The following is a 24,260-nucleotide window of genomic DNA, read 5'->3' as shown; positions in this document are numbered from 1 at the left end:
ATAAGAACAGAGTGGCTTATAGAGTTGAAAGTCTCGTTGAAATCTTTGTAAATAAAATCTGTTTGTTTGTCGGACTTCATAGAGCGAATAAGAGTATTATAAAAATATAGCATTATGAAACTTATACTTTGAACTCATTCATACCCGTTAATTATTATATGTCAGTATCGATTAATAAGTTATTACAGCTAGTGATATTAAATAAAATAATAATAATAATAATAATAATAATTACTATATTTTAACATACTTGATGATTTATTTTTGAAAACAATTAGTTCAATCAATCGTTTTACTAATAATAAAAAAAAAAAAAACTACTAATATCAGTATAAATAGATAATAGTTTAATATTCTTAAAAATATAAACTGACAGCTTTTTTCACTCAGAATCGTTTTTTGTATGTAATGATGTCTATTTGAATTACAATTCAACATATGCATTACAGTGCCATTCAACACCTACTCAAAATCCAATTCTAAGGTTAGATTTAATTGTTGATAATTTTACATTAAATTAATTAAATTAATTAATTAGTCTTAGGCTTATTCCGCTACTCTTATAGTTCGGGAATCGAGATTGTGTAGTAGGCCCCTACTTACTGTAATTATTAAAATAACACGTGTAAAAAATTTAATCGTTGATATTTCCAGTACCCACTATAGAAATTAGGTACATGTGCAGCAGCGTGTCTTATAACGAATATTAGTAATTCCAGCTTTGCTATTATGTCGATAATTGGCGTGTGCCATTCGTTAAATTTTACAATTTTCTCATTTATTTCTCACAATATATTATAGTATTATAATGGTAAAACAACGATGAATAGTCGAATCATTAGTTGATTAATAGCCAATAGGTAAAATAATATAATGTATTATCAAATAAATAAGTAAATATAATATATTGATGCGGAAAAATAGGTATCTTATGAGTTAGAATATATTATATTTTTATGCTTTTAGTAAGTAATAGGGGACAAGGTTACAAATTGAAAATTATTTAGGATTTTTTAAAACTTTTTTTCTTAGTCCATTGTTGTTATTATTTTATATTTTATAACTTATGCTTGAACAATAATCATGATAATAGCAATAACACAATTCATTCGTTTTAAACAAGTGATATTTTTTTGAATTGTTAATATTTTGTCTTTTGGTCTTTTGTTTGCCTCGTGAAAACGATTTGATTGTAATCACGTTAGAAGTCAGTAACGGCAGTTGTTGATGTGAATACGTTAAACTTGGCAATAATAATTGTTCGACTGCTAATATAGGTATGGGTCGTACTTTTTCACTGTTTTGATTGATAAAATATGCAATATCAAAATAGTTATGGATGTTTTATATTTTTTTTTTATTACACTTAATAATTAAGATTTTCAAATAATTTTTGATCCTGTTATTATAGTTATATAATATAGTATTATTATGATTAAATGTAAAAGTAAAGATAATTATTCCTTTAAATACAATTTATTTATTGTGTTTGATTAATTACATTTTATTGGGTTAGTAATTATTAATATTGTTATATAAACAAACTGAAAATCAATTAACTCAACCGAGCTTTTGAAAATGTGTATGACTTTTACAAATCTAATTATTAATTAATGTTAATTTTACTCGTTCCTATATGAGGATACTTATAAGATTCATAAAAGTTCTGTTATTATTACTTTACGAGGAATATATTATGACTAAACCTTACTACTATTTAGATTTATTTTTGTTTATACATTTTATACAAGTATACATTTACAAATGTAATTACGCAGTTTAATAGGGTAGTATACGATGCAAATAATAAATCGTATTATGAACATTTTGATACATTTTATATTTATATATAAAAAATGTAGTATAGTACGATTATATTGGTATATACATATATGTCATACAAGGCGATATTAAAAATAATATATTTAACTGTGCGGTTAATTTTTTTAATTATTTAAAAAATATATTTTCTTTCTTGTTTAATAAGAAAAGTCATTTAATTACACGATAATACATTTCCATATCAAATATATAGGTAATTAGCATATCTGTATACAAATACTGTAAACAATTATTACATGCCTAATGAATATAAATAAAATAATATTATTAATACGTAGAACGTAGTACATAATCTAACCAGCTAACTTACAGGTATGTTATAGAGGCATGCTACAGGTTGGTGCATACAAATGTCGTGATCATAATAATTCATAATATTCATTAATTTAATTGCAATTATTTACACAGTCAAGCTATTTTATTAGTTATTATTTATAACTATAAGTGTTTTAGAACAAATAATACATTAAATATAGGTGTTTATCGAGAATTATTTTATTCTTTATCTCGTGGTTTTCGAAAATGATTGGCATTTTTACATCTATCTTCTAAATGTTATAGTTTTTAAAATGCATTTTAGAGTATATTTTTGTATCAACATTTGTTAACATATACTTTATGTATTTAAAAAAAAACAAAATATATTATTTTTGTGATGTAAAAGTAAAAAAACAAAGTGGGAAGTAGAATGAAGTTGTTGCGTTTAATATTAATCCAGATATTATACAAAAATGTGAAAATGAAAATTGAAATCTTTGTCGCGCATGTTCTTTGAAACTATTCATTCGATTGTTTTGATTTTTTTTTTAAATGAAAGACTACGTCACTGAGTAGGTTATAAGCCTTTTTCTGATTTTATAAATTACTGAAAAATTGAGTTATTTATTTTTTAAATATTTGGCAAATACGCACATAGTGATATTTTTTTTCATTCGTGTTATCAATTATTAGTTATTATAAGAAATAATTAGTATTTTAGTGAATAGTTGATGTAGTATAACAACAGTACACAACTTTTTAGTTGTTATTGGCTCACGTTATTAAAAATTTATGATTTGTTGGTTTTTGATCTAGAATAAAAAGGAAATCAAGTTTGGGCTGTTCAACAGAAAAAAAAAATTAAAAAAATAATTTTAAAAAATGCTGCTGTTAAATGATTAAAGAAAGCAACTCTGGTAAATATCATTTATTCTCCAAATCAGAAAACCAAAAATATTATTTATCTTCACGCGTTATGCTAAATGTTAGTATTAGGCCAAACAAATTTAACACAGATGCATTTTTTATGGGAGACGAAGTGTACAGAGATAAATAGTAGTTTATATTTGATGAATTGTCACGTATTTTTTTTAATTCGTTCTAAACTTTTACATCTTTTTTATACAACAATTTACATACCAGAAAGTTTCGACGTTATTTCAGTAAATTGTACATTATATTTTATTCGAAAAGCATGGAGATTTTGTGTAGGATTTCATATCAGTTATATTGTGTTACATATTGTAATTTTTTATTTTATTATTATATAAACCACGCGGAAACAAATCGGATCATCGCGTCGTATTCGCGGATTAGTCTATTTGACTCAGCGCTATCGTCTGGGATGCGTTCATCGTGAGGACAGCACTACTATTACATATCCAGGCTCTAGAATAGTGGCATATTTAGAGGGGAGGATTTGGGAAGAAATTCTTCCGGTAGTCAAATTCAGAGTCACATAAAAGGATATGATTTTATTAAAAAAAATAAATTATATACTATTAATATCAAAAGTAAAATATTGAGCTTTAAGTGTAATAAATACATTTATGATATGTATAGATTAGTCTCATTATTGGAGGTTATTTATGGCGTTATGAAAGTCGTCACTTAGCATCACGATTTAAGATAAGATTTTAAATCATGCTTAGCATCTTATAATTTATAATTATACTTTATTCTTAATTACTTACCGTGAGTTCAAAGTGGATGATTTATATTTTGTTTTGTAAACCGGATTACGTGTCAAAAAATTATATTATGTTTATAATTATATAATGTATATTTTTGTCTTTGTAATCTATTGTCAATGTATTTGAATCATAATAATTTTATTTTTATTATTATTATATTTATATCTATGTTAATGTTATATTTTTAATTTTATTTGCTATTCATAAAAAAGTAGTAAATTATTTAAAGGGTTATAAATATATGTATATTACAATTGTTCGACGTGATAAAATTGAAAATGTTCAAAATAATTTTCTTCGTTTTATTTGTTATAAAATGAAATTCATCATAGATTTTCTCACTTTGGCTACGCAGATATTCTTAATTACTTATTTTTAAAACCTTTAAAAAATCGAAGTAATTTATTAAATGCAATTTCTATTTTTAATTATTTAATAATAATATTTACGACTACTCCTTCCTTATCAACCAATATTTCCTTTAAAATAAACAATCATAATATCTGTAGAATTAAAGAATAATTTTATGTTCCTAATTATTCCCAAAACTATATGGCGTGGAAACATTTTTTAACGAAAAATGCGTATATTACCTGTTATTTCATATATTTTTATTCTTTTATTCATTTTAATTATTTTCTCCGCATATCACGCTAATATTATACACAGAAAAATAGGTTATAGTTAAATTATTTCGTGTGTACGTCTGTGGATCGACATCGCGAATAACAATCGCATTATACTAAATGTCCGTTATTTAAAAATAGCAAACAAATAAACACACTCCTGTAGGTATACAATAATAATATAATAATAATAATAATGTACACCAGCGGCGGGCGGCGGCGGCGTTGCCTAGGGTTGCACGGGCTCGTTGGAGGCTGGCTGTTGCTACCGCGTCCAGCAGCAGCAGCAGCAGCAGCAGCAGCAGCATCAGCATCAGCATCAGCATCACCAGCCGCTGCCGCCGCCGCCGTCATCGTCGTCGTCGTCGTCGTGGTCGTGGTCGTCGTCGTCGTAGTCGTGGTCGTCGTCGTCGTCGGCAGTATCTCGTTAACGGCGCTGTGCACCGCACATAGGACGCGCCTACACACGCTCGCGAGACCACATCATCAGCGCCCGCTGTCGACGCCGCCGCCGACGACGTTTCCCGCGTGCTCATCACCGTTAAATCTGTTCTGTTCCCGCTTACCACCCCCGTCGACGATTACTCTCCCGCTCGGGCGACGACGACCGGGGTTGGCCGCCGCCACCGCCATCGCCACCGCCGCCGCCGCCGCCGCAGCGTTATCGTAGTGTGACGTCGTCGTCGTCGCCGTCGTCGTCGTCGTCGTCGTCGTCGCCACTGCCGCCACTGCCGCTGCAACCATGACGACTGTTGCACACTCGGCTGTCGGTGCACCCGCAGTGATGCGATTATGACGGTCACCTGCTGCCCCCACTCCCTTTAAAATCCGCGTCCCACACGATTTAATATAACTTTTATTATTTTCACCATCACCATCATCATCATCATCATCATCATTACCATCGTTTTAATAATATCACATATTATTGTGTATATATACACACGCATACATATATACATAATATATATATATATATATATATATTCGTCCTCGCCGACGCCACTGCCAACGATCGGCGCCACTTCCACCGCTGCCGCCGCCGCCGCCGCCGTCGCCGCGTTATCCGTGCGCGCGCGTGTACCATATTCTCTCGTCAGGTAAGCCCCCGTAAACCCTTGTTTATACTGATAGCTGCTACTGTAATACATACTACCTGTTTGATGATAAAATGATAGTAATAAACGCCGTAACCGCCGTAGCCGCTATCTCCACGCCACTTCCACCGCCACCGAGCCATAGCCCCATAACCGTAGACGGTTCTATTTTACCGGCGACGAAGCGGGGTTGACATTAAAAAAATAATAAAAAAATAACCCTGTACCCGCTCAATGCGAAGTCTTTAACTTTATTTATCTATTTTTAAGCCAGTTTAGTAATATGGTTTCGAAAAAAAAAAATACCGTGCTGGGTTTTGCCGGAAAAATTATACGAGATAATAAACGACGGTGATCATATTATTATAATGGTATGGAACTACTGCACGTGTGCGGTTTATACATTTCATAGAACAATGTATTTTAAGTTTCAATAGAGTGGAAACACAAATAATATATTAGACAAGTTCCTATAATCTACACCGTTGAAAGAAACCAATCAATCAAAACCTGTTGAACGACAATTTATCATAAAAAAATATTTTCGACCCTTATAAACGAGCATTTAAAGTTTCAAGCAATTTCGGAAATTAATTATTCAATTAATAATGTTCAATAATTTTTTGTGAGGGTATATTTTCATGATTGAATAAATTCGACGCCAAATCAAATGCTTATTCGTCAAGTACCTTATTATGAAATTAATTTATACCTTAGGGTTGACTGGATTTAAAAATAATTCGTGAATTTACAAAAATATAATGTTTTATTTATTGTTTGTATAAAACACATCGTTTTTTTTTGGAAAGATTAAAATAATTTACATTTTTGTAACTATGGATAATATGAATTTCGCTAAAATTTGAGCTTAAAACGCTTATTAAAAATAATTATTGTGATATATTTTTATCATACTTTAATTGCTGTATAAAAAATTTATCATGTACCATTTATTGAATTTCAAAGTTCTTAATTTAAATAATTATTTTATTAACATACATTTAAAAAAAAAAACGTAAATTTTAAATTTCTATAAATAGGTCAAAAATCTTTTGATAACAATTATAATATTTAGTTAAAAAAAATGCTGATATAAAATATTTAATATTTATTTTTTATCATAATAAAGTAAAAAAAATCCTCTTTACAGTTGAAAACTATTATTTATAATAGTATAACTATTAATAAAATACTAGTTTTAGTTATTTTCGTATTAATTTTAAGACAGTTATCAAGCTAATAGTTACTATTGGGAACTTTTGATTTTTGACTGCCCAAACTCCAAGCTTTATATAATTTCCAGAGACTACTTTTAAAATTGAAGATAAATTATAATATGCATACATTTTAATAGCATTTTACAAACTTAAAATCTGTTAGAATATAAGCTTTATGTAATAATTTTAGTTACATTTAAGAATTTATTTTATATTTAAATAAAATTCATACAAAACTAATTTCACTGATTCATTGTTATCAAATAAACTGACCTTAGTATAGTTTAATACCAATTTATTAAAAAACGCATTTTTAAAAATGTATACGAAAAAAAATTCGCTGTTTTGTTAGTATATTACGATATATTATTGTGAATTATGAGATAATTTTGTAATCTCCTGGGTCATTCTCTAATTTGGAGTAATGTGTTACAATTAACTCGAATGTAAAGTTTTAATCTTTAAAGTGTTCAGTGAACTTGGTATTCATAATACAAAAATGAAACCATTGTCATTATTACAAGAAAGCTTCTACATCAGTTTTGTTATTTCAAAATTATACTGTAATGTTTTATTAGACTTTAAAAATTTCGTATCATTATTTAGGTTTTAGAAAATTTTATTTTCTTGACATATGATTTCATAACGGTAGGATAAAATAACTTTTAAAACTCAGTTCTTCTCTCAAGAGACATTCAGGCATACCTGAAAAGTGAATGTAATAAATTGAACCAAAACTTTTCATCGATACTTCTGTAAACTGGAATTAAAAACATACACATACGATTTGGTTGGATCAAGTGCAAATGAGAACCCCAATAAAAAACTATTATCTGTACGCTTCATTTTTATATAAAGTATATTATATTATAATGTTTTTTTTTCGATATTATTTATCAATTATAAAATTTTAAGTGAATACAAATTAAGTGGATAATACTGTTTCTTAGCAACAAATAAACATAAATATATAAAATACGGAGTTAAGAAGATTATTGTGGTATCAGAACATTATACTATTATAATACATATATTTTTAATATATTTTTTTTTCTATGTTATATGCAGGATTTACTTACTAATATAAAATTAAAAAAAAAATAAATTTGAATTATATTAAATTATTAAAATCTTCTCTCAGAAATGTAATTTAAATATTAAATATCATGGATAGATAGTATTAAAATTGTTGCAAATTATGACTTCACTTTTAGTTAAACATCGAATAAGGAATGTATTGGTTTAAAAATGATATGTGTTCAATAATATATAGTTTCAAAAATAATTTGGCTTTTTTGAGCTATTGACATTTTCTTATTTTTTTTCGTTTATTAATTTTCGATTTATGTTAATTAAATAGTTTAATCAGAGAGTTTGAAAATTTAATACGAGGTTTCGAGTGTTTTGACAGCAGTCATATTATTAGTTATTTGAAATTTTTTTATAACTGTTTGAAGCTTATTTATTTTTTTTTTTGTAAATGGATATTAAACGAAAAATATTGATTTTTTCTTTTAAAATTTTAATTATTTAGTTGTAATTTATTATTGAAACTTTTTGCCATCGGATAAATGTATTATTATTATCTATACACCAAGATATTTTTAAAATATTTGGAATACTTTTAAGATTTATTTACTCAATAATCCTATGCACATCTTACTACGGGTTCATCACTATGACTTATAGAATTAATGAGATATTTTGACGAAAACTATTTCAATCTACAGATTTAAAAAATACTTATAATAATAACATAAATACAATATAACTGTGCTTAGAAATGTACACTGATCCCCAGTTTCTTTTGTTAAGATTCGTTTTTCGCATATAATGACTTATCATTGAATTTAAACTGAACACATTCATTTACAGTGACATATTAACGACGAGTTACACTTGAAACTGAAATTATGAACCTATAGTAGAATAGTAGATACCAAAAATCTATTTTCAAGGTTTCCATCATTATTATTTTAAGTGTTAAGTCTTATTATAACTTTTTGTTAAAAGATAAATAAAAATAAAATATTTAGTGTATGATTAAAAATGTTCTTTATTTATAATTAATTTCAGGATGATTTAACATTATTGTTTCTTATATTTTGATTTGGAATATATATTTTTTCTGTAGATGAGAAGAACTCAGACTTAATTGCAATAAAAAACATGCTGTATACACAATACAAATACCTGGGTTATATAAATTTTCAAACAACCTTTTTTTTCTTTAAAAATAATTTATTTGATGAACGGATCATATAATTTTTGTGTTATTTCATAGGATTCAAAAGGTTCGGGTATGAGCGCTAAGATAAAACCTTTTGTATTGATAAAGTATATAATATTATTATGTATTCAAATCCAACACCGTAACAATATAAATAACAATAATAACAAAAATACCTACAACCTACCTACTACCTATAATACATCCATTGTGCATTGAGTACTGCACTATTGTAAAGAATTAGTAGTTGGTTAATGCATGCATGCATTTATACAAATATGTTAGGTTTATTATATTAAATTTACTATTATTTAATGTGTTTCTAACCGATAGATATGATTTTTTTTAACGTTATGCCAAACGTAGGTATGTGATGATATGAGAGTAATAAACAATTAAATAACAGTGAATAGTGTATAAATATTATGTATAATATGATATGTATATTGTACAGGCATATATCGCTTCTTTATGATAATATAGGCACAGGATACTGGTGAAATATTATCACAAATTTAAATGCAACAATTTATCAAAAGCGATTCGGAATGAAACTTAGAAAACCACATTTTGCTTTGGTTTCTTTAAAATTTTTTGAATTTTCGTTAATTTCATTTTTTGTAATTTTACTCGACTAACGCTTATGATTTTATTGAAATTTTAGAGAATTTCAACTGTCCAAAAAAGTATTTATAGTAAATAATTACTGTAAAACACTAAAACTTATTGGAACATTCATTTGATTTAGAGATCAAAATATATTACGAGTCTAAAAACATTAATTGAGATTCAAAAACATGGTTAATTATTTTCACTATATTTTTGTATAGAAATTTATTATTAAATGATACGTACACCCATAATTTAATCTTGTTTCTTCCTAACATATATGTACATTTAAATTAAAGCTACACATATGAATGACGAGTGTCGTAATATAATTTTCTTAAAATAAATCATCATTATTGTTACTATAATACTATTATAGGAATAAATGGTTTGTTTGTAATATTTTTAAATATATCCTAATTTCTACAAAATACAATTTGAAAAAAAAGGATACGTCATAATTTTTCATTTGAATATATGCTTAGTATTTTTTGTTAAGAAAATTGTGTGCGATATGGAATTATAATTGGCTTATTAACGAATAACTAAACGTTTTAATTTAAAATTCACATGACATCTTTATAGTAGATATAGGAAACATATTATATAAACTTACTTTGTGAATTTTGTCTACAAAGCGTTTTGTCTCCCTTCCATATAGTCCTCTTGTTATATCTTTTAAAAGTACTTTATCGGGCCAACAGGTTGTCGATTGATTAATGTCTCGGGATTTGGGCTGAAATCGAAGATATTGTCTCCTTTCTATCTTTCCTAAGGGACATACCACGTGCCAAATAAACGAAGAAAAATGCTCTGTTATTGTGTCTCTTTTCTTTAGTAAAGGATACACTTTATTTTACTGCAATTTTATCTTTATCCTGAAGACCATTGCACAATCAGCAAATTCGTTACGTTGTATCTGTTCCAATTAGCACAACAGTGTTAAACCGACACACGTACTATAGCCACGGTCAAGGTTTCAATTTATGACTACGTGTGTAAAGTGTTTGAAAGACGAAATGTATAACAAATAATACTTAGGTGCTAAGTTAAATTGTTATGTAAACTTACTAATGAATGTAATAACCATCTAAATAAAGATTGTTCCAGGTACTTATAGTATTATACTTATCGTTTTTATGATTATATTAAATTTTTCTTGTTTTTTGCCGTTTGGTATCTTCACTAAATTCGTATTATATTTTAATAGCCGATAAGTATAATTTGAACCGATTATAAAAAGGATTTTATATTTTCATAAATTAATTTTATTTAAATTTTTAAATATTTTATATACATTTTGTCCATTATTGTCTTATTAAAAATATATTTGATTATTTAAACCTTATATGAACATCTTTCAAAATGTTACTTAAGATTGTGAATTATGTTCATTTAATTTTCATCGTTATTGTGATGATTTTGTTAACAAATCAAAAAAAAAGTAACTGAAAACACAGTGATCATTTGTTTAGTTTTAACTAATGGTCTGATGAATATCTAATTTCTTTTATTAATATAATATTATAGTATTAAGGCTATCTAAAGTTTTTTAATTTTATTTAATATTGAACAAAGTAGTGAATGTATTGATTTTATAAAGATTTTTTTTTATTATTATAATTCTGTTTAGTGGAATTCGTATTTAAATAAATGTTCAGTCTTTAACTATTTATTATGTTTTGAATAATGTATTTTTTTAAGTGTTCTATAAACATTATCAATGTGTGTTCATTGATTTTTATTCAGAATTATTTTGTTAAGATAATGTGATATTTAGTAAAATGTCATTAAATAATTCATTATTAAATAGTACATTCTACTCCAGGATTAAAGGATTTTGAGTTGTCTGTATTCAGTATATTATTTTTCAGATATCGATTTGATTTTCATAAAATATAAAATACATGTTTTAATTTAAATATTGGTAATCTTTAGGTATGTGATTGTATAACATTTATTTATATAAATGATTTTAATAAGACAATAGTTTGTTAAAAAAAATTATTAAATTAAGTTTTCAGAACTAGTATTTATATTTAAAATTATTAAAAATAATTAAAAACCTATCTAAATTTAGTCAATACTCCATTCTTCAATAAATCAATACGTTTAACTATTTAAGATTAATATCGATCATTGTCTATTTATAGTTTTCACTATAATCATTAGAAGTTTCACAAAATAATTATTGGCATAGGTTATTCTTAGACCTGTGTCGATTAATTTAAAATTTTCTATTGTTTTCTAAATAAATCAGTGTACCTATACATTGTTTTTGGTTATAGTTTATTAAAGAAATTACTAATCTATTTTTAATTATTAAAATTATATTTTATAAGTTAAATACAGTAATATATAAGTTGTATTTTACAAGAAAAGGCCTTTCCAATTTAATAATATAATTATATTATAGCTGCTCTAACATTAATCAGTAAACAATGCAACGAATTAAATTATTATTTTTGATTTATAAGTTGTCTAAAGGTTTTAATTGTACTTTATACATTCATATAATAATATTGAACGTAAACGTGTTTATAGAATATACGCGTACATAATACATACAAATTAATTTAAATCTGAGAAAAAAATATTTGGAAAGCTTAAACAATTTGTGACATTGTCTTTGCAGTTTTTGATCTACTTATTGTTCTCTTAGTCTTTTTGAATGTTTAAAAATCTGATTTGCATGTTTTGAAAAATAATTTGAACATAGTGTCGAATTAGCAGGTTGAACGAGCGTCGTTATTAGTTGGTGATTTGTTTTGCCGTCAGATTTTGTGAATAGACTGACTTATGAATGCCTTGCACTTATAATGATTATTATTTGCGTTCGCGAAGCTTCTTGTTTCTATCGTTAAAACAGAAAAAACCACAGTTGCCAGTTCCGCATGCTTTAGCTTAAAATCTTTCTGCGAGTACCTACTAAATTCTGTAAGCGATTTTGTTTTCGATTTTTCCGAGCAAAAATTATTCGGTTGATTAAGTGTTCGTTTAAATTGTTATTTCACTATTTATATGACGTTTTCATCATAATAATTAGGTATGTGTATTATGTTATTTAAATTTTTTTTCATACCAAATCAATTCAGTAATATTATGAATATTAGATAGGTATCTAATATTTTTAATTCGAATTTAATACGTTGATATTTAATTAAAAGAATTTTCTTTGAATTTTATGTAAGTGTGTTTACTTTATTAGAAAAGTTCTCGACAACAATACATATGATTTGTTTTTGAAAATATTTGTTATTGTTTTTATTGATTATTAATCAGAATATTGATAAAAATATTTTTGAAAACTTAATTTTTATATTAAATTATACATCCTGTCTTTGGTTAATTAAATAAAATTATAATATGTATTTTATTATGCTAAAATGTACACTTAATTTGTATTGTTTTGTAATGGTGTATAGTTATGAAAATCTTGGTACGACATTCAACCACAAATCAAGTTTTTTCCAACCGTACAAGAATGATTAAAAATACAGCAATACATACCCTGGGATATATAAAATACATATGTCCACTCTTTTTACGATCAGTTTTATCTGAAAAATTTGTACTGTAAACGAAATGAACAATACCAATGGGTTTGATCTAATCTTGAATATTTTCCTTTGATTTGGAACATAACCACTCTGAAGCATTCACTTTAATTTTAAAATAAATATTCTAACCACTAGGAATTCATATTATTTCTCTAAAAATTTCTTTAGTTAAAATTATTTGCTAAATTATCTAGATAATTTATTATTTATGTCAGTTACTCGGAAAATAACGATTTAATTGTATTCAATTTAGAAGTTTTTATAGCGACTAAATGTTATAATTTATGTCTTTATATTAATTAGTGTTAAGTTGTTATATTTGTTATATTAAATTTATGTTTGATTTGTAATAGAACTCTGAATCTATTTCTACGAAAATAAATAAATAAATGTTTATTTTATTTATTAAGATTTAAATAATTGAACTACTTGCAATATTAACGACATTATAAATTAAAAATTATAAGTTTTTTGAATAATTATTGTATCGTAATTTATAATACTCAGAAACATAATATGATATCAGTGAATACTGGTTATCTTGGACTTAAACAAGTATTACTATAGGTAAAAATGGGATTATTATATCCTATACTATATTTATATGACCCATAACTGGCAACAATTTATAATTGTTAAACTTTTGGACACGTGAGCGCCTACATTCCGACGTAGCCATTAATAAGATACAGTGATTAGAAGAATCTTAAATCTTAAAATCTTCTATTTAAATTACATTATATTTGAGCTGTGTTTTGTTAACTAGAAACTATCAATAGTTACTTATGAATTTTTTTAAATTTAAACTTGAATTTCTATTGAGAGTCGAGTTTGTTAAATTGATAAAATAATTATTTATTTTTTCTCTTATTTAAAAATGTCTACAGTTTTCATAATTTATACTTTGTTAACATTTTTTTCAGGGTATAACAAATGCCTGCCAGAAAAGGATTATTGGCGCCTCAGAATACATTTCTGGATACAATCGCGACACGGTTCGATGGCACACGTAAGTTTTTTATATTTTATTTAATATACTAATAAGTCAAGTGTTATATTTAAGATACGTATCGTTATTTTTGTTACTGATATTTTTAAAAACGTGAATAAAAATAATATGTTCAATAGAAATAATTTATAAGATAGATAAGTTATTTGGATGTATGATAATGTTTATTTAAAATATTTTTTTTTTGGATATTATTAGCGAGATATGATGTTGATTAACCTATCTCTGCTCAGAATATTTTTTTCTTTGATTTTTAATTAATGTTTAGTAAAAATAATATAACATAATATATATTTAAGTAATACATAATTTAATACGTAATTTTAAAAGCATTAAACGTTTTAAATAATTGAATTAAAGTCGGTAGAGCATTTTATCACACGTTTACTCAAGTACCTACTTATACTATTTGATATTTATTCAATACATATTCTTGAAAAGATTTTAGCATTTTTATGTAATTTTTTTAGATATTTAAATGATTTCTAATAAAATATATTGAAAAATAAAATGTTGTAAAACAAATTCGATTTTAGCCAGTTCAATATTCGATGGATTTAGCTCTTTTGTTCAAACAATGTTATTAATGTCATATGCCTGGTATGCAACCCTACCCAAGCGAAAGCAACCTTTCCGGCGGATTCCATTTATCCTTGTCTAGTGAGCTACTTCGGTTCAACCATCTGTCCTCCTGGGGTTTTGCAAAATGTTGTTGGTTCTTTTTATCCCAAACGTATTTCTCGATAGTCATCAGTCAGAATACCAAAACCATTTTGTCGTTCATAATATTTTACATTTTCAACAAATCATTTGTTGTCTTTTAGACGTTCACACCAACTGTTATTATTATTATTATTTTTTTAAGCCTCAATTTTCTGCATTTTAGACATTAAATTATTATTCTGTGTAAATACACGGATTTATATTTATAAATTTTTACATCTGTTAAGAGGCTCTTATTTCGCTGTTTTTTTTTTTTTTTTAATATAAGTTTTTATAATTTCATAATTATATTGAGTACAAAAATAATTTGAAAAAAGTACTACAAAGAATATGTTTCTCCATATTGTTTAATATAGGTCTTCAGTTTTTTGTTTACATTTTTATGGCGATGTGGTTAATTAAAGTGTATTCTTATTTAAAAGTAGATTATTATTATAATATATTAATAATAATATTAATCATAATGGAAAACTTTAAAATTGTCAGCATTATAATATAAAAGTAAATTGTATTAAAAATTCATATTATACAATATTTTGTAATTATTATTTCAAAATTTATATCTAAATATGAATATGCCAAATAAATGCGGACATTTGATGCATTCATATGTGATGTTTAGGTTTTAGAATATATTTAACATAATATAGAATAATAAAGTATATTGTATTCAGTCAATCTTTCTCACCACATCGCATTCTAGGAAAAAAGCAAATTAAGTTTTAATAAAGTTTTTGTGAGTGAAAATAAAAAATTAATTAAAAGCACAATTTGAATGCATTTTCACATTCATTATGCTTCTATAACAAAATAAGTTAATAGAGAATAATTAAACGTACCTTTGGCTAAGTAATGAAGTAATTTCCATTGTTTAAATAATTTTCATCAAGGTAACGTTATACTGTGACCTTTTATCATTAAACAAAATAATGTAAGAATAATATTATCAAATATGTTATCCAAATTTTAATAAATAATAATACAAATGCCAAGTACCTATATTATGTTTGATGATAGTAAATAATCATTATAAAAAAATACTCGTGTGGTATTAACCAAAATAATAGGTACTTTAATACTATTATAACTATGATATTTGATGTATTACTATTTATTTATTTTGTATACAAGTAAAACATATTTTTAATATTCAATCAACATTATAATGTGTATATTATATTATTCATTCTACTTATAGGTTCTAATATTCTTAAAGCAATCATAAACTTATTGTTGTATATATTAATATAATTAATTATTGAACGTACTTAAATACATATTTTACTATGCTGTTTTTTATATTTACTTAAATATCTACCACGTGTACATAACATATTATCTTACAGTTATATTACACTTTTATTCCAATTACCGATTAAACAGTATTTAACATTTAAAGACCATTTTTGGTAAAATAAAATCCTCAGTGAGAAGAAAATGTATAGGGATTAATACTCGTATTTAACTTTAGTTTTCAACCACGCGTTTATTGAGGTAGGAACATAGTTTATGTTTACCATACGTTAGAAAAGCAATAAAATAATCGAAAAATTACCTTTAAAATGTCTTAAGTACCAAATAAATACAATTTACAATCTGTATAGGTAAAGTCTACGGTATTTATATTTTATAAAAACGTTTATAAGAACATTTATTTTATTACCAAACATTTTAACTAACAAAAATAACTCATTAAAAAATCCTCTTCATTTAAAAAAATTACATTACATATTATTTTGATCGTACCACTTTTTTCAGTCTAAAAAAGGAATAATTTAAAAATTGTCAATTTATTTTGTCATTTAAATTTAATAGTTAAAACATTAATAAATAAATATTTATAAAAATGATTGCGATTTTTGATGTATTTGTTATATTATTAGAATTATTTTGGTGTGTTTGAATTAATTCTAAGATTAGGCAGTAAAGCCACATTTTAAATTATCGAATTTGGTAAATATTTGAGCTTTAATTTTTTTTAAATACAATGTTGAATTTTAATATTTTTATATTAAAGTTATAGAACCCTGTTAAAAAAATATAAATCTAAAATAAATTTCGAAAACCTAAGATAAATTTGTTTGGAAGTAAATATGTAATATAGTTGAAAATATAGAAAAATCATTTCGTTACTATTTTATTATATTATTTCATTTTAATTCTACTTTTCAAAAAATTATTATTTTTTTTTTATTAAATTTGATTGATTTTCTCACAACTAGGATATAATATTATAAATTATTAGGCATTTTTGAGTTAAAAATAAAAAACAGATTATTAGGCTGATTTAAAAATGTTGAAGTTTAGTTAACATATATAGTATATATTATAATATTATTATACAACGATTTTCATTAAATATTTTACATTAATTGTAATAATAATTATATAAATTTAATAATAATAGTGAAAAACAGAACAAAATAGTTTCTTGTCTATTATTTAATTTCAAACTATAATTAATTGGTAAAAGTGTCAGGTCCCGTGATTATTATCTGCTCGTTGAGTAAAATATAATCACAAATAAAATACCATTATAATATAACATACCTACATACCTAAACAACAAAAATTTATTTTACAATTTCATTGAACCATAATGTAACACATTACATAAATTATAAACTCATGTGGTATTATATAGGTTCTTGATATTTATGTAAAATCGAGTATGTAACATTCATTAATTCAGTTTTATTTAAATAATCTTGATTATTGTTTAACTACCAATTATTATGCAATTAATGATCATTATTCTTAGCCTATTATAAGTATAGTTGTTGTATACACTGGTTTAGCGAATAACTCAGGTTTTTCCATTGTTATTCATCACTAAATTTTATTACTTAGAAATTTAGCATATATTCGTATTTATAAAACCTAATTTTAAAGTCCTGAAAGTTAAGATACAGATTAATATTTTCAGAAATGTATCATTATTATTTAGTAATTACCTACTTCTACATTAATTTAAATTTCTATACACTTAGTATTTACATTATAGTGTAATAAATGATGTACTAGGTACCTACATAATATTTTATTAATAATATATTGAAACCTATTAAAAATTTAGTTGCGTTTTATTATCACCAATTGTAATGAAATATACTGCCTTTAAAGTAGTACATTAAAAACCATTATGTATAGGTATTATGTATAGGTATGTATTCGTATAATACATAAAATATTTTTATGAAGATAGTTTATATACTTAATTTATACGAACAACGATATATTCATAATTTTCAGTTTTAACTTATTTAATTTTTTGTTTTTACTTCAAGACAGAATGATTTAAAATGAAGGTATATTATTATCAGTATTGTAAATGATACTTTTAAAAGTATCTATTTAATATATGTATTTGAATAATTGGAAAGAAAAAAAAGTGAATATAAATAGTAATTAAGTACAGATAATTTATTTATACATCTGCAAAAAATAAATATTATATTAAAAATATGTTATTTCATGATATTATTTTTAAGAATATTATTCTTATTTTGAGATTCGGCTAACGCTATCAGACGTCAACACAAGAGTTGACAATATAGAATAGGACACGTCCTTTGAAATTATACTACCTATTATAATACTACTATATATTATTATTATTATTATTGTATTTTTGACAATAATTTTTACATGGGTTATATTTTCTGATTCAAATCAAACATTAAAATCTCAAAATTTTTATTTGACATGATTGAACTGCAAAAAAAAATATACGAAAAAAAAATACAGATACTTTAAGAAAGTATTTAAGTACTTAAAAAGTATTTGAATATTTTGAATATTTTTACTTAAGTATTTTCTAATACTGATTATTATTATTAAATACGTAGGTACTATGATGTATTTTAGGCATTCATATTATATATATTATATGTATGTACAAAAAAAAATTGTATTAATAATATTGTTTAAGTAGTCATATCATATATATATATTCAAATAACTTTTAACTTAATATAAAATATAAATTATACTACTACTTAGTTTTTATTGCCGACTTCAAATAAACAATACATTAATTATATTAATTATTAACATATTGTAAGTTATTTTATTTATTAACAATTATTACTGTGATTAGGTTTTTTAATTTGTTTTTATTAGTCTGTTTATCGATAAAATTTGCTATACGAATTTTATTTTTCAATAAATAAATAATTATAACTATATCGTTTAATGTAATTTTGTTACAATGAAAAATTTTAGGTAACATTAATTCTTAAACATCTTAATTAAATAATTAATGTTATACATAATAGGTATGTATATTATGCAATTGAAGTCAATGAATTGCCATTTTTTTCATATATTTTTTGCTTATTATACAATTTGCACAAAACAACATACGTATATTCCATTTAATATTTTCTATACCTGTATAATAATAAAAGAATTATAAATATTTTTTATGTTCACGGGATTCAAGAAGTTTGACAATTAATTAACTCGAATTAACTATCACATTTAAATTCGTGATGGCTGAAATAAAATCAATACCCTTGAACTTTGAATGAAAAAAGGCACACGGTTTATTTTTATTCCATAGTTCAATTAAAATATATCAAAAGTTCTATTAATTAAGATTATTAATGCTATACTATAATATTACCTATGTACCAAGTATATATATATATCATAATGATTTGCAAGGTTAAGGATCAAATCTGTATAGGTCTACAAACTACGTAATAAAATTTAGTTCGTAAGTCGCAACAGCCATTTATTAAATTACATCATACATTGTTTTAATAATAATAGTATAAATAATAATAATAATAATAATAATAATAATAATAATAATAATAATAATAATAATGTGTAATATTAATTATAATTACAATGATAATATAGTGTTTAGTAATAATATTTTAATGTTTGTATACGTAAACTTATCGAAATATATTAAATTATCTTATGTGCACAAAATTACACGGACGTATTATTATGTCCGTAGACATAATGGCGATTAGCACAAACGACATGGTTACAGTACGCAACACTCGTCAATAATTATAATTGTCGATAAAAAAATAACTTATAGAATATAGTGGAACTTTTTGTTCGTATAAAAATGTAAAAGTGTACAAAAACAATTACAAATCTGAATATTGTTGAGCGAAGCTCGTCGAAGACAAAACCACACTACCATAGTAACCGATCAGATGGTCCGTTTAAGAACTCTGCATGCGGACGTCGATGGAAGGATCCTCTGAGTAGCTGGAGTTTTCGGTTATCGACGATGTCGTATCCACACTGGCCGATTCGTTGTCGCTGACGTCGCCGGGATTCACCGACGCGGCGTCGTCCAATATCGTGATGTCGTCGCCGCCGTAGCCTTCTTCCGTTTCTCCTTGGGGTGCACCGCCCACCACCGAGGTTACCGGATGGTAACCCGAATAATCGGTTTCCGCGGTCGTCGTCGGCGTCTCGGTGGTAGTGGTGGTTTTCGCGAATCCCAGTTTGTTCTTCACCCAATGTATGACGCCGCCGCCGTGAGTACAGTTGTCGTGGGATTTGACGATTTTCGCTTGGACTTTCTTCAGCCAACTGTGGATGCCGCTTTTCACCGTCGTTCCGGTTTCCTCGATCTTGTCGCCGTTCTCGGCCGAGGCTTCAGTGGTCGGATGTCCGATGACCGAAACGGCCAGTAGAGTGACGGCCAACAAGGCGAATACCTGTGCAAAACCAGTAATTCGTAAAATACACAAAATACGCTGCACGTCACGTCTTACGTCATAGTGGCACATTTAAAAATCGACTAAGGGGCGGAGGGTTTAAACTTATTTTATCGTCGTTATATACTGTACGCATCAGATTTAATTTTGATTTCTTAGATTTATGTTTTTGACGGTAATATATTAAAAGTATTTTTTATCTTATTGAATATGGTAATTCGGTAATGTTATTGTTATTATACGTATATATATATATATAATCGACAATAATTAAAAATACACCATGTGCCAACTTCTAAGACAAGTCTGTGTGTGCGCGCGCGTGTGTGTGTGTGTGTGTGTGTGAGTGGGTGGGGGTAGTAGTGGGATTAGTTTATATCCATCCACCACTCCTTCAAATTCGCCACTGATAGGTGTATAACGCACACTGTGTATAATGTACATACATAATATTATACATGAATTAATGGACAATATTGAAGGTTGAAACGATATAATGGGTAATATTATTTTTAATATCGTGCTGTGCGCGTTTACTGTAAAAACCCAATTATTACGATTACACTATGGCCAGGAAAATTATTAATCACTCGGACTATCAAGGTTCTACCGTACACTTTGAGAACCTGTTAAAACTGAATTTAAATTATAATGCTAAAAATATCTTGACGCACGATGAATTTGGTATTTTTTATTTAAATTTCAAGGCTAGACCTATTTGATTTTAATATATGTGGGAATTCATTTTTGTAAGATTCGTAAAATGACTAACATTGTTCCAACTATCATTACGTTTTTATTTTAAACATACATTATCGTAATTGAATGTCTCAATGGTATATTATAAACTATAAAGGTAATGCAACTGTGGTACCTATATAATTATCTAATTAATCAGAATTTTTGTTTATGAATTTATAGTGTTTAGTCAATTAAAAACGAAGACTATTAAAGCAATTTGTGAAGTCTGCCTATCGTTTATTTTGTTTGGTTATAATTTGTTAGTTCACTGAAGAGAAGCCCCACATTAATTGCTTATTTTAATTTCTCTAGGGTGTAAAATAGTCACACGAGTATATTGGAATTTTTATTATGACTTTTTCTTAGTTTTGATTTTGATGGTTGTTGATATTGTATACAGCTCGTTTAAACAATAATTTATATAACTATTATCATGATATAAATGATTGATAATAAATAACTTATATATTATATTAGTAAAGGCTAAATCATTTTATGTTGTTCATTTTATAAATTTAATTTATATCAGTATAATATGTGTAACATAAACGTTAAAATTGAATAAGATAGGCTTTCAAAAAGATGTATGTAAGTAAACATAGGTATTTTAAAAAATTAATTTCTATCTATTATAATTAGTGATCACATTGTTATTTAATATTATTATTTTTTTTATGTAGTTAAAGTTTATTAATAATTCATACTTTTTGATCTCTATTATCTTATCATCGTGATTTTTAAAATATTAAATATTTTTCTTGAGTGATGTAAGAAATATTATTATCGAGTAAAGTTTTGCACATATTATTGCAAATTTAATAATACTTATTATAAGATATATTTTCACGTGCAATTTCTTGGTTATGAATATAGATTATAAAAATTATTTTGTTTGAATGTTTTAATTCTTTTGTTTTATAATAAAAATCAAAGTTATACCAGTTAGACCTGACCCACATTTATAATGCAACTTATTAATCTTTCTTTAGAAGTATCTAAAATATACACATATTTGTTATGTATTTTAATATCCATGATGTGTCAACATATAAAATGATATTAAAAGTTTGATATTATTTTAGAAAATAGAGTGTGATATTAATCAAATAAGTGTACTCTTATAAGTTACCGCAAATATAAGAAAAATATAAGTAACATAATATATCAAAAGTAATACCTATAAAATATATTCATATCTTAGGTATTTTTTTGGTTACCAAATATCCTCATACAATTTATGTCGCTAACTGAACCCAATATTTATTATAAGCAGAATTCGAAAGAAAGTTGCAAAAAAAAAATTTATTCATTTTATAATTTGTTTTATTAAAATTAAATTTGTTTACCACCTGTTGTAGAGTTATATTCCATAACAAGTCGTTTTAATATATTTAGAGAAATATTGTATTTTATATTACATGGTATACGATTTATATACAAAGTTTTCCCTAAGAGGTTTGATACAAATGGCAGGGAAAGTCTCACATAATATTAAATCGTGCTTGTCTCTAACTTATCATTATAATATGTCCCTATTTATTTATTGCTGTAATATTAGTAAAATTATTTATATATTATGTAGTATAAACGAGTATTTATAGTAAGAAAAATAAAATTGTCATCTAATAGTTATAAAATATGGTCAACAAATGGAAAGCGTTTTTGTTTTAACATTTTCATTTTTATTTTCATTATTCATTTGGTATTAAATGTTTAAATCAATTGGTGAAAATAAACGATGTATATATATTTTTTAACGTTATTTATTTGAATAAAACAAATAAATTATTCAAAATTTTATTTATTTGAAATTAGCTATCAATAAAGTAAGTGTTTAAACAATTATTTTGGTTGTTTTTTAAGTAATACCGTGCAAATTTATTTATTTGGTATAAGCAATTAAGTTTATATGAAGCTATTTTTTCATTTTTTACTTTTTTTAATACCTACAGATATTTTCTAATTATTTTACTGTTTAAAAAGCTAGCGGTTTAGCCCATATTCAGTAATTTATACTTTCCATTGTATGATAAACATTTTTTTTAAATTAAAATTTAAAAATTGGTTTTATGAATTTTAGTTATTGGGTATATTTTATATTTTATCATTAAAACGTTTCTAATATCAATTATTTTTGTAACTTTGTCAGTTAGTAGCATTTATGAATAATAAAAATATTTCAAAATATACTTTGTTACACATGCAAACGTTTTGTTATGTATCTTTTAAATAAAATGACACTAAAACAATCGAATAACATTATCGAATTAATATAACATTTTTGATTGAAAACAAAGACGGTAAAGCACCAATACTGTGCAATATTATAAAACGAATAATGAAAATTATAGAATATTATTTTTTAAAAACCATATTGCTGTATTTGGATAAACATTTTAAATTCAGTTTTTAAAAGTATTTTAGTAAAACACGAAAGAACATAAATTAAATTGAATACTTACAGAAAATTTGTTGAACATCATATTATTATTGTTGTGTGCGAAATTAGATAGACTATTGAACTGCTGGTCTTAATTAACTGTACGGCCGTTTGCAAACTGTTATTAACCGGCGAAGAACGTCGTCTTTTTTATAATCACCAACTACCGCATGCTCTGCCCTCTCGTCCTACACTTTGGGCCAATCCCATCCACCACTCTATCGCCTATCAATACTTTTCATGCACACATGCACACACACACACACACACTCACACACACGCGCACGCACGCACACGCACGCACGCACATGCACAGATACAGATAAAACGTCGTATTTTATGATTTAATAACGAAATCATAGTTTTACCATTATAATTATATGTTAAATAACAATAATGTATACTGATATGCACGTGTATTTGTGAAAATTTTTGGCTGGTCTACGGAGCTACTGCGCTTAAGCTTATTATTTTTTCACAGTTTTAAAGGTTTGTTCAGGAAATTTTTTGTGCGAAATAAA

At 25.5% G+C, this 24,260-nt stretch overlaps 2 protein-coding genes across 2 annotated transcripts in view; one reads left to right on the top strand and one right to left on the bottom strand.

The window, feature by feature from the left end:
• The first annotated feature begins 5,432 nt into the window (after positions 1-5,432).
• Positions 5,433-24,260, top strand: part of LOC113559671 (potassium voltage-gated channel subfamily H member 8) — a 170,389-nt gene continuing 151,561 nt past the window's right edge. The window contains exons 1-2 of the mRNA XM_026965446.1: positions 5,433-5,520; positions 14,057-14,142. Of these exons, the coding sequence (XP_026821247.1) occupies positions 14,067-14,142 (76 nt within the window). The 5' untranslated portion in view covers positions 5,433-5,520; positions 14,057-14,066. The remainder of the gene's footprint in view (positions 5,521-14,056; positions 14,143-24,260) is intronic.
• Positions 19,587-23,915, bottom strand: LOC113548279. The gene is made up of 2 exons (XM_026949079.1): positions 23,762-23,915; positions 19,587-20,558 (listed from the first exon to the last, which is right to left on the bottom strand). The coding sequence occupies exons 1-2, from the start codon at positions 23,780-23,782 to the stop codon at positions 20,055-20,057; spliced, it is 525 nt and encodes a 174-aa protein (XP_026804880.1). The 5' UTR covers positions 23,783-23,915; the 3' UTR covers positions 19,587-20,054.

Source organism: Rhopalosiphum maidis, chromosome 1 (assembly GCF_003676215.2).
Source record: "Rhopalosiphum maidis isolate BTI-1 chromosome 1, ASM367621v3, whole genome shotgun sequence".
Classification (NCBI taxonomy): domain Eukaryota; kingdom Metazoa; phylum Arthropoda; class Insecta; order Hemiptera; family Aphididae; genus Rhopalosiphum; species Rhopalosiphum maidis.
The sequence above is the reverse complement of the archived record's forward strand: the minus strand, read 5'-3'. Positions and strand labels throughout refer to the sequence as shown.